The sequence below is a fragment of the Oncorhynchus kisutch genome, linkage group LG16 (genome assembly GCF_002021735.2).
Source record: "Oncorhynchus kisutch isolate 150728-3 linkage group LG16, Okis_V2, whole genome shotgun sequence".
Classification (NCBI taxonomy): domain Eukaryota; kingdom Metazoa; phylum Chordata; class Actinopteri; order Salmoniformes; family Salmonidae; genus Oncorhynchus; species Oncorhynchus kisutch.
Genome location: NC_034189.2, coordinates 29,120,400 through 29,135,246, shown reverse-complemented (window position 1 = coordinate 29,135,246; position 14,847 = coordinate 29,120,400). Strand labels below are relative to the sequence as shown.

At 44.6% G+C, this 14,847-nt stretch overlaps 2 protein-coding genes across 4 annotated transcripts in view; one reads left to right on the top strand and one right to left on the bottom strand.

Annotated features, from left to right (window-relative positions):
• LOC109906601 (E3 ubiquitin-protein ligase pellino homolog 1) overlaps positions 1–2,835 on the top strand; it is a 29,784-nt gene extending 26,949 nt beyond the window's left edge. For all 3 annotated transcript variants that reach the window (XM_031792193.1, XM_020504384.2, XM_031792192.1), the window contains one exon: positions 2,004–2,835. In XM_031792193.1, the coding sequence (XP_031648053.1) occupies positions 2,004–2,606 (603 nt within the window). In that variant the 3' untranslated portion in view covers positions 2,607–2,835. The remainder of the gene's footprint in view (positions 1–2,003) is intronic.
• A 4,564-nt stretch (positions 2,836–7,399) lies between these two features.
• On the bottom strand, positions 7,400–14,509 carry LOC109906600 (ras-related protein Rab-1B). Its single transcript, XM_020504381.2, has 6 exons — positions 14,181–14,509; positions 12,773–12,845; positions 12,530–12,625; positions 11,723–11,818; positions 10,741–10,872; positions 7,400–8,849 (listed from the first exon to the last, which is right to left on the bottom strand). Exons 1-6 carry the CDS (start codon positions 14,192–14,194, stop codon positions 8,655–8,657), a joined length of 606 nt encoding a protein of 201 aa, XP_020359970.1. The 5' UTR covers positions 14,195–14,509; the 3' UTR covers positions 7,400–8,654.
• Between the last annotated feature and the right edge of the window lie 338 nt (positions 14,510–14,847).

Below are 14,847 nucleotides of genomic sequence, written 5' to 3'. Positions count from 1 at the left end.
ACAATGTCGAAAGCCTTGGCCAGGTCGATGAAGACGGCTGCACAGTACTGTCTTTTATCGTTGGCGGTTATGATCACTCTTCATCTGATCACTCTTCATAACATTCTGGAGTAAATGCAAATTGCCATCATACAAACTGAGGCAGCAGACTTTGTGAAAAATAATATTTGTGTCATTCTCTGTGTCATTCTCAAAACTTTTGCCCACGACTGTATATGTATGTGTGTGTGTGTATATATATAAATATATAAAAACTATGAAATAACACATATGGAATCAAGTAGCCACCCTTTGCCTTGATGACAGCTTTGCACACTCTTAGCATTCTCTCAACCAGCTTCATCTGGAATGCTTTTCCAACAGTCTTGAAGGAGTTCCCACATATGCTGAGCACTTGTTGGCCGCTTTTGGCCCTTCACTCTGTGGTCCAACTTATCCCAAACTATCTCAATTGGGTTGAGGTCGGGTGATTGTGGAGGCCAGGTCACCTGATGCAGCACTCCATCACTCTCCTTCTTTGTCAAATAGCCCTTACACAACCTGGAGGTGTGTTGGGTCATTGTCATGTTGAAAAACAAATGATCGTCCCACTAAGCGCAAACCAGATGGGATGGCGTATCGCTGCAGAATGCTGTGGTAGCCATGCTGGTTAAGTGTGACTTAAATTCTATGTAAATCACAGACAGTGTTACCAGCAAAGCACCCCCACACCATCACACCTCCATGCTTCACGGTGGGAACAACACATGCGGAGATCATCTGTTCACCTACTCTGGTGGTTGAAATCAAGAATCTCAAATTTATACTCATCAGACCAAAGGACAGGTTTCCACCGGTCTAATGTCCATTGCTCGTGTTTCTTGGCCCAAGCAAGCCTCTTCTTCTTATTGGTCCCTCGGTAGTGGTTTCTTTACAGCAATTTGACCATGAAGGCCTGATTCACACAGTCTCCTCTGAACAGTTGATGTTGAGATGTGTCTGTTACTTGAACTCTGTGAATAATTTATTTGGGCTGCAATTTCTGAGGCTGGCAACTCTAATGAACTTATCCTCTGCAGCAGAGGTAACTCTGGGTCTTCCTTTCCTGTGGCGGTCCTCATGAGAGACAGTTTCATCATCGCGCTTGATGGTTTTTGCGATTGCACTTGAAGAAACATTCAAAGTTCTTGAAATGTTCTGGATTCCTTCATGTCTTAATGTAATGATGGACTGTCGTTTCTCTTTGCCTATTTGAGCTGTTCTTGCCATAATATGGGCTATCTTCTGTCTACCACCCCTACCTTGTCACAACACAACTGATTGGCTCCAATGCATTAAGAAGGAAAGATATTCCACAAATGAACTTTTAACAAGGCACACCTGTTAATTGAAATGCATTCCAGGTGACAACCTCAGGAAGCTGGTTGAGAGAATGCCAAGAGTGTGCAAAGTTGTCATCAATGCAAAGGGTAGCTACTTTGAAGAATCTCAAAAATAAAATCTATTTTGATTTGTTTAACACTTTTTTAGTTACTACATGATTCCATGTGTTATTTCATAGTTTTGATGTCTTCTCTACTTTTCTGCAATGTAGAAAATAGTCAAATAAAGAAAGACCCTTGACTGAGTACATGTGTCCCAACTTTTGACTGGTGTAGTATATATATATATATATATATATATATATGTGTGTGTGTGTGTGTGTGTGTGTGGTTAAATTAAGGACTCCACAGTCAGGCTAAACATCTGATGAGCTTTAGAATTTCCCAACTATGAGTTATGAATGATGTTTTGTGAATCAATCATTAAAGTTTGATTCGATTCTTGATGGTATGCGACAGGGTAGGATGATCACAGTGCCAGAAAGTGGTCGTAGGATAGGGAAACAATAAAACATTATTAGTCAAAGGCACAGAAAAAGTTAACAATGTATGCAAATAATTATGGTTTGACAGTTACAGTATTGTCTGTACCTGTTTACGAATCCTCCCCTTAATCCTCCTCCCCATCCCGTTTCCCTCCAGGTGGAGAACGAGTCCAACACCCTGCAGGACGGCTCTTTGATTGACCTGTGCGGTGCCACCCTCCTGTGGCGTACCCCGACGGGCCTGCGCCGCACCCCCACCCTCAAGCAGCTGGAGTCCCTCCGCCAGGAGCTGAATGCCGCCCGGCCCCAGTGCCCTGTGGGTTTTAACACCCTGGCCTTCCCCAGCCTGGCCCGACGAGAGATTGTTGACAAGAAGCAGCCCTGGGTCTATGTCAACTGTGGTCACGTGCACGGCTACCACAACTGGGGCTACCGGAAAGACAAGGGCCACAACGTGGTCCCCGGGGGGACGGCTCCGGCGAGTACCGGGGAGAGGGAGTGCCCCATGTGCCGGCGCGTGGGCCCCTACGTGCCCCTGTGGCTTGGCTGTGAGGGCGGGCTGTACCTGGACGCTGGGCCACCGACGCACGCCTTCTGCCCCTGCGGCCACGTGTGCTCTGAAAAAACTGTGGCGGGCTGGAGCCAAATCCCGCTGCCGCACGGAACGCACGCCTTCCATGCCGCATGCCCCTTCTGCGGCACCTGGCTGACGGGCGAGCAGGGGCACATCAAACTCATCTTTCAGGGGCCCGTTGACTGAGGCCGGAGCTGAGTGGCTGAGATAGGGGCAGGCTAGAGGGAAGGTGGACTAGGGAAATGTCTAAAAGGACTGTCTGTAAGGAAACGCGAAGGGACAAAAATAGCCAAGACTGTCGAAATGACGATGGACTGAACCGAAGAAGAGAGGCAAACGTGATGGAAGTAGATGATGCATAAATGGCATTTGAGTTGTATTTGGGGAAGATGTAAATAAAAAGTGTTGAAATGAATACATGACTGGTGTTTGGTGATCTTTGGAATACTGGTTGTAGGTAAAAAAATAAAAAAAAGCGTGTCATCCGACGCATAGTTTCATCATTAATGTGATTTCAATATTTGAAAATGTGAAATTCATGGTGAACTAGCTGTAGAGCTAGATCTGCAAACTGTTTCTATCCTGGTGATTGACTCCTTAGATCGGATTCATCTGAATTCCTACACCAGGTCACCAAAATCACCTAATTGATGACGTGATTGCCATCCACTTGAGGAAACCTATCCAGTGAGGTTTGATTTTAACCTTCGCCAGGGTCCATCTCTCTCTTTGTCTCCCCTGAGGAGCGTCTGGTACCCAGCTCCCAGTCTGCAGCGCCGCCACCAACACCAACGCTATAAATAACTCACTCAAGGTCACCAGCGCCCCACCACCACAGGGCCACGTCAGGAGAAGAGAGGGAGGAATGGATGGAGGGAGGGGGAGGGAGGACGAAGGACAATGGGTCAGTTTTGTAATGAGATTCCACATACTGTAGGTCAGGTCAATGAGCACATCACGCTCAAAATCAGTACAAATTGCACTAGAATTATTTAAAATAACGGCCTAATTCTAAGCCTGAAATGCTATACATTTAGACCAATGTCTGGGTGAAAATGATGCATTTGCCATATATCACACAACCGTACAGTAGCGTCATTGAATTCAACATACAATATGAAGTTTTGTACACACATTCCTGTAATTCTCCACTGTAATGACTTCTAGCTTTATCATTATGTGATGCAAATAGCGCTGGAAAGGGATTAGCTGGTATGTTTTTGCTGAGAGGGTCTTCTTACTGCAGACACTGTGCCGACTGCAGCAGTAGTCCTAAGAGGGATGTCTGCAGTACTTTATATTAGACTGACTAAAAAAGAGCCAGCATTTCCCTGCCCACAGCGCCAACACTCCTCCCCAGCAATATGTGAATTATTCCATTTGAAGCATCTCCATATTGAACGCATTCCTTCATACTCATGCAGTGTTAGTGTAGAGTACACCTTGAGATGAGAAGCTGCCTGGGTCTTCTTCAGTCTGTTTATTTGAGTGTATGTATGTATGTATATATGTATACATGATTACAAGTCAAGGACAAAGTAGAGATGACAGGCAGGCTGCGAGGCAGATACTGGATGTGTTCAGGGTACTGAGCGACCACATGCAGAGGAGACACAAGTCCATGTCTGCTAGTGTGTGTGTGTATGTATTAACACGTACACATTCACACACACCTAACACCACCGGTGCGCTGATAACAGAGTACATGTGGGAAATAAAAAAGGGACAGTTCACCCATGTTGACATTGATCTTTTTTTTATTATTATTATATATATATTTATAATATGTACAGAAGAAAAAAAAACGCGATGAAAATCAGCAGTGAGACAGAGCACCAAAATGGACAAGCGAAAAAGAGAAAAGGAAAAAAAAAAAAGTGCAGACGACCAGGAGAGGAACTGCACGATGCTCGGTATTAAAAAGAACAGCCCGTGTTCCTTTATTTAGCCACGGAAGAGCAACAAAGTAGTGTGACAATGACATGGAAAAACATTCTAGGGATTCTAGCAAGATTCTAGTTCCGTCATAATCACATTCACGAGCAAGCTCCAAACCAGAGCCCGCCCCTAACTCCACACCCCATGTTTTGTCCCACCCACATTTCCTAAACCCCTCCCTCTTATCCTTCGACAGACCAGACGACACAATATTACCACAGTATATTTTCAATTCATATATTAAAATCAGTAGAATATGAAGACGTCGTGGAAGGAAAAAGCACATTCAGAACAAATCAAAAGGCCATTTCATGTCCATTTTAGCGTGTGACGAAGTGTGACGAAGTGTGCGTGCGTTTTGTTTGTGGAGTTTCAAACAATCGTTTCATTCGCAGAAGGGCTCATGTAAGATTTGAGGGAAAAGCCAGAAAGCAAGCCTGTGTTCAGAGAGCAGGAATGTTACACACACCCCCCCCCCCCCCCCCCCTTACTACTGATCCCTCCCTTCCTACCAGTGACAGTCAGCTGATTACTACCAGATTCTCAAATTCATCACACCAAACTGCCTAAGCATAAAATGAGCCAGCACAATCCAGTCCGGTTGAGTCTTGCATTGTGTCACAGGGTTTAGCCTAGTTTTCCCACCCTATCTGTAAGGGCTCTTCTAAAAATACAAGGGCTAAGGCTACTGTATCTACTACCCTACATATAAAAAGAGTCACAACTTCTCTAAACCTGCTGTTCACACTTAATCAGATTCTACCTTCTGCCCTAACATCACTCTTCTAGACATGAATTCCATAGACTGGTTTGGTAGCCATAGGCTGCGGACAGCAAGAGCTCACTAACTCATCGGTATTAATTGGACATCGCAGTTTGTAGAGGCTGAAACTGCACTTTGCAATTGCATGGGGAATGCATAGCATACCTCACTACCTGGAGCTCTGAGCCCGGAGGACAAGGCCGTGCCACCTTAAGTGCTGAGGAATTTCAAGTCTCTCTCTCGAAGACCAACCCGGGAACACCAGGAATGCTCCCAAAGTCCACGCGAGATTCCGTTAACAATGATGAGTAGTTGGAACCGGGTCACAAAGAACATTGTTGGATTCGTTGAGTTTGAATAAATGGATTGGCTTTAAGAGGAGGTTGATGGGAGTTCATATCCGGTCTGCATGGCAAGACCAGTCAGTCCCTCTTAACCCCGAACGCTCAAGCACACAGTCGAATACTTCAACCCAATGAACCAGAACCTAGGACCGTGACCGTGCTCTAGGAACGTAACCATGATGACGTAACACGATCAAACCCAATGACCAAATAGCATGACCGTAACATGCTTATATAGTTGTCGTAAAAGTAAGAACCTCTGTCTGCACTTTACATAGCTATAAAGCTATACAGGTACGAGATTAGAACTGTTACACACACACACACACACACTACTGGATGATTTCAGACTGTCAAGACCAAGACCAGGGAAAACCATAAAGACAAAAGGAATATCACTTTCCAGGTCTAGTCCGGGTTCTCAGCATGTCACCCTAATTCCAACCAAAGGCAGAGAATAGATCTTCCCAAAGTCCGATTGTAACCGTGCCTACTTCTACAGTCGTAAACGGTCTTGAAAAAGAAAAGGGTTGAAAACTGAGGTTGTAATAATCAACGAATGCCAATTGCCTTTGTTGTCTAGAACAAACGCTTAGAGGCCTTGTTCACTCTACTGCAGCGCATTAAATTAAAAACCACCAGTGTTGGTTAAGGTCAGGGGTTGAAGGGTTTTCTCCACATCCCTGCAAGGACCCATAGTTCCATAGGAATGGCGCTGAAAAATAACACACTGCCATGAGAACCATGCGGACAGCCTGGGAAGGGAACGGCGCAGGGCAGGATACTGTAGGGGGGAGATCAGGACAGCCGGAACCATGAACACACATTCTGACTCGCCGAACACTTAATGTCTTAGGCTATATAGAGGCTACAGGAACCAGCAGTTGACAATGAAGAACACTATTTGCGCAATGATCTAAAGAGAGCGCTTCTGAGGTAATGAGTTGACATGTGGTCATAGTACAGTATTGAGACTTCGGTCTGAGTAGGGACTCAACTTGAACATAATTAGCTAGGTCAGGACATCTTGGGCCATTTAAACCGTCACGCACTGGCTACGCTTCTTAACAACCACACTAACTGACATGAAACCGTGACAACCATAAAGGAAATGCACTGTGGGACACGTGTCGACAGAAAACACGGTCTGAGAAGTCGATCATGGCCAAGGCAAAGAGAACCTGTGGTGCGACTGTGACATGCTACACAAGTTAAGCATGCGGTCAGTATCTTTAAGGAGACCAGTAAGGCACAGGAGGGAACAGTAGCTTTCATAGACAAACTCCCCCGACCCGGTCAAACCTAGCAACAACCAAAAAAACATCCCAACCGACCCACCCACCCAATAACGTAAGTTTGACAGCATTTCAAGCAAAAAGAAATAAAATAAAATCATTGTAATAATACCTATGAAACAATATGAATAATAATATATTAAGATGAACACAGAATGTAGGATATTGCCAATTTGTGGTGTCAGAGTAATGTCATATTAAATCGTTGTTGAATATCAGTTGCATTGCCCAAGCCCCTATCTACGCCCGCCCCTAACCTAGTACTACAGTATGTCATGCCCCGTTATCTGTGTGTGTGTGTGTGTACTGTCTGTGTATGTTGAAGAACCACTTGGGTATATTTAAGCAATAAGGCCCGAGGGGTTGTGGTATATGGCTAATATACCACGGCGAGGGCTGTTCTTAGGCAAGACGCAACGCAGAGTCCCTGGACACAGCCCTTAGCCGTGGTATATTGGCCATGTCACAAACCCCAGAGGTGCCTCATTGCTATTCAAAAACTTGATACCAACGTAATTAGAGCAGTAAAAAGAAATGTTTTGTCACACCCGTGGCAGACTGTCTGATTCTCCACAGCTGTCAGCAAATCAGCATTCAGGGCTGATTTATAATGTAATATATAGTGTCATGACGACTTAAAGACATACAAACATGACCTAAGCGTATCTCACATATTTATGTGTTATTTTTTTAATTCTTATTCTTCAATATGTGAAATCCTAACAGGAGTGATGTGGCTAACTAACACCATATACTACAGAACCGAAAAGAAATGTCTTGCGCTCTCCCTTTCTCTCACTACATCCTCCATTCTGCATGTGGAGGGATGGAGGGAAAGGGAATGGAGTGATTCCAAGTTTGACCAAAAGCTCTCATGATCTGCATGGAGTGTCAAATCAACCTAAAGCACGCGGTCAACGAGAAGTCCCACCACCCCCAGAATACCCTCTTCACACAGACTGCAGTGTATGAGTCTGCTGATGCCTGATGCCTCATTCAGAGGCAGAAAAAGAGAACGATTAGAGGTGCTTGGGGGAAAGCACAACAAATGGGCATCCCCATCATTTAATAACATTGATGACTCACCACCGCCTCACTAGAATGTTAGTACGCTGGTAGTGGCACACAACTGTCTGCTTTCTGCTCCAATGCCAATTCAGTTTCTATAACGGATGGATAGTCATGAATACATGAGTGTTACTATTGCATTTGAGCCATAAAACGTGGACCAGACGGTGCCCGTGACTCAATCTATGCTGTAGACAGATTTAAGATGACTACAAGGTCCCCCAACATATAAAATAGGCCCAATAGACAGATGACTACTGTAGCACACTAAACTTAATTTTGCTATATGACTTCCACTGGGTTGCAATGAAAGACATAGCCTGAAGGAAAGAGACCCATACCTGTGACTATCTCAAATGGGAGAATCACTCCGACCCACTTGCAATATGTGTGTGTGTGTGTGAGCGATAAGCGCTCGCCAGAATCTAAAACCTAATCTTCTATCACCCAGTTCCCCTCTAAATCAATACCAATCTTTTCTCATATCTGTTTACCTTCCTGCCTCATCACTCAACAAAAAAGAAGAAAAAAAAAAGAATAATCCTCAAACCCCCCCTCACCCCTACCTACCTAACTATTTTTCCCCATTCGCTTTTTTAGGGGAGATAGTTTAAGTCAGTCCGCAGTTCTAGCCCTTCAACTCCTCCCCTCCATCCCTTTCTCTCAACCTCTCCCTGACCACCCATCCCTCACTTAACCCTGTTCCCATTGGTTCTCTGTAGGGTAAGACAAAGGGAGATGGAAGGGAGGCTGAGGGGTGAAGAGTGGAGGGCCCCGGGCAGAGAGGGACGGGAGGAGGTGGTGAGCATCCAGAACCGGGTCCGGTTTAACAGCATCCCCCGCCAGACTGCCTAACCGGGGTGCTGTCTATCTTCAGGTTGGGCTTGTCCCCGCCGACCGTGGCCCCGGGTCCCATCCTCTTCTTAATCTCAGCAGCCATGGTCATGAAGGCCTGCTCCACGTTGGTGGCATTCTTGGCACTGGTCTCCAGGAATGGGATGGCCAGGGAGTCGGCAAACTCCTGCAGGTGGCAGACAGGAAGAGAACAGATAGGGGTTAAACATAAATATAAAAACATACAAGGTAATGCCCAACTGTTGTAGCAATGACCATGTGGAAAATAATAATAATATTTTTTAAAACAGTATTATGTTCATTAAATATAAAGCAATATGATACTGCAGGGAGGGACAGAAAGGATTTTTAAAAATGTAGGTATTGTGTGAAGTGTCTCAATGTGAACAGCACGTTCTGTAATTTTGCATTAATGAAAATTGTAAATAAAGTTAAAGATCCAATATTACGCAATTGATCACCTCAGGAGCCAACTCGATTTTGTATTCCCACATTGATGAGGAAATAGCTTTCTAGAGAAATCGACTGCTCAAAACAACAAAATTAACTGTTTTGTGTAGTGCCTGAAATGTAGTATGTTTTGTGAAGTGCCCAGAACCTTTTGATGGATGAATCATTTCAAAATTGCAGGCTGTACGTCTGATATGAGTTTCCATAACTTACAAGCTAGGTAGTATGCCTTCGGGATATGGTTTCGCTATTACTTTACTGAAAACTGTGTGCGCCCAAACCATTCAAAAGATATGATACATTTGACCGGAGATAATATCTTCTTTGCTTGAGGCGTCACCACAGACCCGGGTTCGATCCCAGGCTGTGTCCAAACCGGGCCTTTACTGGGAGTCCCAGAGGGCTGCGCACAATTGGCTCAGCATCATTCGGGTTAGGGGAGCGTTTGGCGGGGCTTTACTTGGCTCATCGCGCTCTAGCGACTCCTTGTGGCGGTCCATGTCAGCCTGCAGGCGCTTCGGTCATCAGTTGAACGGTGTTTCCTCCGACACAGTGTGGCTGGCTTCCGGGTTAAGCAGGAGGGTGTTAAGCGCGGTTTGGCGGGTCATGTTTCGGAGGACGCATGACACGACCGACTGGTGAGTTGCAGCGATGAGACAAGATCGCAACTGGATATCATGAAATTGGGGAGAAAAATATTATATAATAAAATCGCGGACTGCGAGAAGCCTATTTGTTTGATACACCATATATACACAAAAGTATGTGGACACCTTCAAATTAGTGGATTAGGCTATTTCAGCCACATGTTCAAAATGAAGTACACCGTCATGCAATCTCCATAGACAAACATTGACAGTAGAATGGCCTTACTGAAGAGCTCAGTGACTTTCACGTGGCACCGTCATAGGATGCCACCTTTCCAACAAGTCAGTTTGTCAAATTTCTGCCCTGCTAGAGCTGCCCCAGTCAACTGTAAGTGCTGTTATTGTGAAGTGGAAATCCCGAAGAGCAACAACGGCTCAGCTGCGAAGTGGTAAGCCACACAAGCTCACAGAAAGGGAACGCTGAGCGCTGAAGAACATAGTATGTCAAAATCGTCTGTCCTCGGATGCAACACTCACTACTGAGTTCCAAACTGCCTCAGTAAGCAACGTTAACACAAGAACCGGTCGTCGGGAGCTTAATGAAATGGGTCTCCATGGCCGAAAAGCTCCACACAAGCCTAAGATCACCATGCGCAGTGCCAAGCGTCGGCTAGAGTAGTGTAAAGGTCATCGCCATTGGACCCTGGAGCAGTGGAAACATTCTTTGGAGTGACAAATCACGCTTCACCATCTGGCAGTCCGAAGGGCAAGTCTGGGTTTGGCGGATGCCAGGCGAACGCTACCTGCCCAAATACATAGCGCCAAATGTAAAGTTTAATGGTCTGCAGCTGTTTTTCATGGTTCATCCCAAAGTGCACCTGATGGATGCATTCATGCAGCAGTTGAAATTACATTTTTCTTCTGGGGGATGCCTCCAGAACCCGCTATTAGGGTTCCCCCTCTGGCTTTGGGGTAAGCCCCCAATGTCCTCAAATCATAGAAATGCCCCTGTAGCCATACCTTGGCTGTTGTGTAGTCCACCACTTTCTTGGTGGTGAGGTCACACTTGTTCCCCACCAACAGCTTGTTGACGTTCTCGCTCGCGTAGCGGTCGATCTCCTGCAGCCACTGCTTCACGTTGTTGTAGGACTCCTACAGCACACAGGACAGAATGAGATTAGTCACACAGTGTATGGCAGCCTATCCTACAGGAAGGTGAGAAACAGTGGACATTTTGTGATTTTTACCCATAAGAGTCTAAGCCCTGTCTAGGCCGGGGGAGGGAGGGGTTCTACTAAGCTATATGGAATTGTTTTAAGAAGGTCATACCAATGATCATTTTGATATTTTATTTTGAAATGTAAGACCTCTTGAAGTGTCAAAAAAAAATGTAATAAATTGTATTTGTCCTTACTGCTATTAGCCCATACAAATGCATTGAATAACATATTCACTACATGGAACAACAGACAGTCTCCCAAAAAAAGGAACTTAGTTCTGAAGTATCTGTTTTATATCTGAGAGACATAAAAAAAAAAGATCAGGAAACATTAAATATACTTTTTTTTGTTAATTTATTTAACCCCTTGTTTTTGGCACTAAACAGTTTCCATATATACTTCCATTCATTTTTCAACTGATACAGGGAGACATTCAAAAGAGTCTTGTAAAGGCCTGTGGGCGAAACCGTTCGAACGATACAGTTGACTTTGTAAGAATGACTGATTTTCGGGACCTCTCGTGGTCTGACAAACACCGCTCTAGCTCTGTATCACCTTTCACCGCAGATGCGGAAGTGCGACATTGGCGGATGCGGTGGATTGAGAGGCATCCAATGCTAGCTTAAACTGAAAGATTTTTTATGGGGATTGCTTATTTTATTAGGCCAATTAGACATTTTAGAAAGTCAAAAGAACTTGGGGAGAACAATATTTGACTACAAAAATACACAGAGTATTAAGCTTAGTTCTAAGCATTGATCCCCCTTGAACTAATAACCCACCTGATCTGTGACATCATAGACCACGATGATGCCGTGGGCGCCCCTGTAGTAACTAGAGGTGATGGTGCGGAACCTCTCCTGACCAGCAGTGTCCCACTGGAAGAGAGGGAGTGGAGAATTACAAAAGAGAGCGGGAGGGGAGAGATAGTCGTTTAATGCAAACCAACGAAACAGGCTAATTTAAATAACTAAACACACACACCTGTCATCACCCAAGTTCCATTCATTCCTGTCTTGAAAACACTTGGAATAGCACTAGTTAGGCATCTATGGACATTAGAATACCAGACTAACATCTATAGTTCGACTCCTTGCATTAAAAGAGCCATGGTGGGAACAGAACTGGATCCCAGGCCTGTTTAGCCTTAGGGCGAGGTGTTAAACTACACACCAAACACAGGACGTAAAACTAAGCAACATAACTAGGTTAATGAACCGTTTCTCAAATCTAATCATGCCTTTATAACATCAGGAGTTGGCGGGGGGGGAGCCGCTCCTCCTGTTTTACCAGATGTATTCGTTTGGAATGGTACAGCCTTTTCTCCTACCAAAACAGTATCCGATTACATCCTATTAGACTATAATAGTTCACACAATCACGCGAGCGGGGGGCAAAATAGATCACACAGCTGTGAGCGGTGCAAAAGCCTCAAATGTTCATCATAATAGCAATAGCTGGGGCTAGGCAATAGCTGGGGCTAGGCTTCCTAAATAAAACGAAGCGTTCCCAACAGCCACCCCTTATTTGTAGTTGGTGGTGTGGGTGTGGGTAGTGGCACGTTGCAGTGTTGATCGTGTCAGACTCACAATCTGCAGTTTGATGGTCTTGCCGTCCAGCTCGATGGTGCGGATCTTGAAGTCTACGCCGATGGTGCTGATGTAGCTCTCCGTGTAGGTGTCATCCTGAAGAAGAGGAAGGAGTTACAGATGGCAGAAGAGAGAGAGAAAACAGTCAAGACAGATTCTGGAAGCTGCATTTTGACAAAAGGCACCGACACGACACTTACTAAATAACTGTGTACAGTCATAGCATACGGTGACGATACTTACAGCAAACCGGAGCAGAAGACAGGACTTTCCCACACCGGAGTCACCAATAAGGAGGAGCTTGAACAGGTAGTCACTGAAATTAAAGCATCCAGCATTAGACCAAAGACTAGACATACTAAACAGTGTTGCTACTTAACTCCAGTCATAAGCCCTACTGATGTTATGTTGTGTCAGTTTCTTCCACTTCGGACAGAATTCTAGGCTAAGGCCCAATAGAGAGGAAGTGTGGGGAAATACACTCCTGAGAAACACTCCTGAGGCAACCAACCGATTGACCAATATCAAGTTGTGTTCAAGCAACTACTTCTAAATAGGACATTTAGCAGGGCCACAGCCAGTACACGGTGAACTCATTCACCAATATGGAACTCTCAGAAATGTTTGTGAGTAAGTAAATATTATGCTGTAATACTTTCACATCAACTCTCTCAGCAAAACAAGGTCACATGCATTTGACACACTTCCACTGCACAGAAGTGGCGCAATGACAGAGCTATTCTTGTGTCTACTGAAATTGAGATGTGGCATGTTTTTCTGCCAAAGAGCGTCCAATGCTATGGAAACTAACACAGGCTGCATGTATGTGGCAATCTCTTCCCCAAACGCAGCCTTTGATGTGATGTGGCGATGTCTCCCACATTCACGAAGAAAGGTAACGTTAACGTTATTCACAGAGGCTTCTACAACAAATCACCTATGCTTTCTGAGTCGGCGTCCATAAGCATTCTATGTACCGAGACGGCATATGCTGGCTAAATTGCTATCACCCGGCACATAGCCAATCTATTCGTAAAGTTAGCAAGTAGAAACCTTGTTTTGGCCCTAACATAACGTTAGCTAGCTAACGTTACACACCAACGTTAGAGACAAAGGAGAGAGCGCCATCACAGAACGGAGGGTGTGTGTTTGTTAATGACAAAGCGATCTCAAAGCAAGCATTGGTGTTTGTTAGCTAGATCTCCAAAGGCAGCCAGACAGCTTTGCTACTGTAAGTTAGTGGGCCGGTATGACGTTTCAGCACCACGTCCTATTCCTCCAGTCGCTACCGCACAGAGCAGGGGATCTGTGCGCGTGTTCTCTCATTTCAGGGCCACACACACACACACACAAGTGACAGATGCTTGAGGGACTAACTAGCTATGCCCATTGAGAACAATTACATTCTAGCAAGCTATTTGTATGTAAAACGTATGCTAGCTAGCCATCTATCGTTAGCCGACAATGTGGCACGAACAAGCGATCAGCTGACGTTGGCTGAATATTAGTTAAATGCTCGACTCACATTTATGGAATTGCCCTAATACAATAAAACTACAATAACGTGTTCGATCTATATGCATATAAGATTACAAAAGGAAAGGAAGTGTAAAATATACGAGTGGTTGTGTTGGCGGTAGAGTCTACTCACTATTCTGGATTCATGATTTGACTGACGTTCGGGATATGTTTCTATCGGCGATTTCACGGTTCCTTCCTCCTCTCTCTCACTCCGCTTTCACAGGCAAATATGGATTGTCGGTCTCAATATCCAAGGCACTTGGATGTCTTTCACCGTATTTTCTAACTCCCCTTGTCCTTCTTGGCTGTCTAATCGTTACGAGGCTATATCACGTTTACAGACATTCCTATTTTCGTCTGATTTGACAGGTTTATTTTCTTCTTTTCTTTCTTTCTGTGTCCGCTCTTCGCTCAAAGTACAAGATGGCTGCGCAGGTGCGGCAGTGACATCAAATGACGTGGCACTACGGACAAATCTAGAATGTGTCTGAATGCTGGAAGTTGTAGTTCAAAGTCTGCCTAGACATGGGGGACTTTGTATTTATTTAACCTTTATTTAACAAGGCAAGTCAGTTAAGAACAAATTATTATTTACAATGACTGCCTACCCAAAGGCTGGGGGGCTGGGATTAAAAATAAAAAATAAATGAAATACAAATATTGTACAATATTGTCACATGCGCCTAAAACAAGATGTAATCAGAAACTATTTACTAAATAAACTGACGTAAACAATAAGGAAAAAAAGAAAAGAAGAAGAAAAAACAAAAATGTAAAATAATTAAAGAGCAACAATA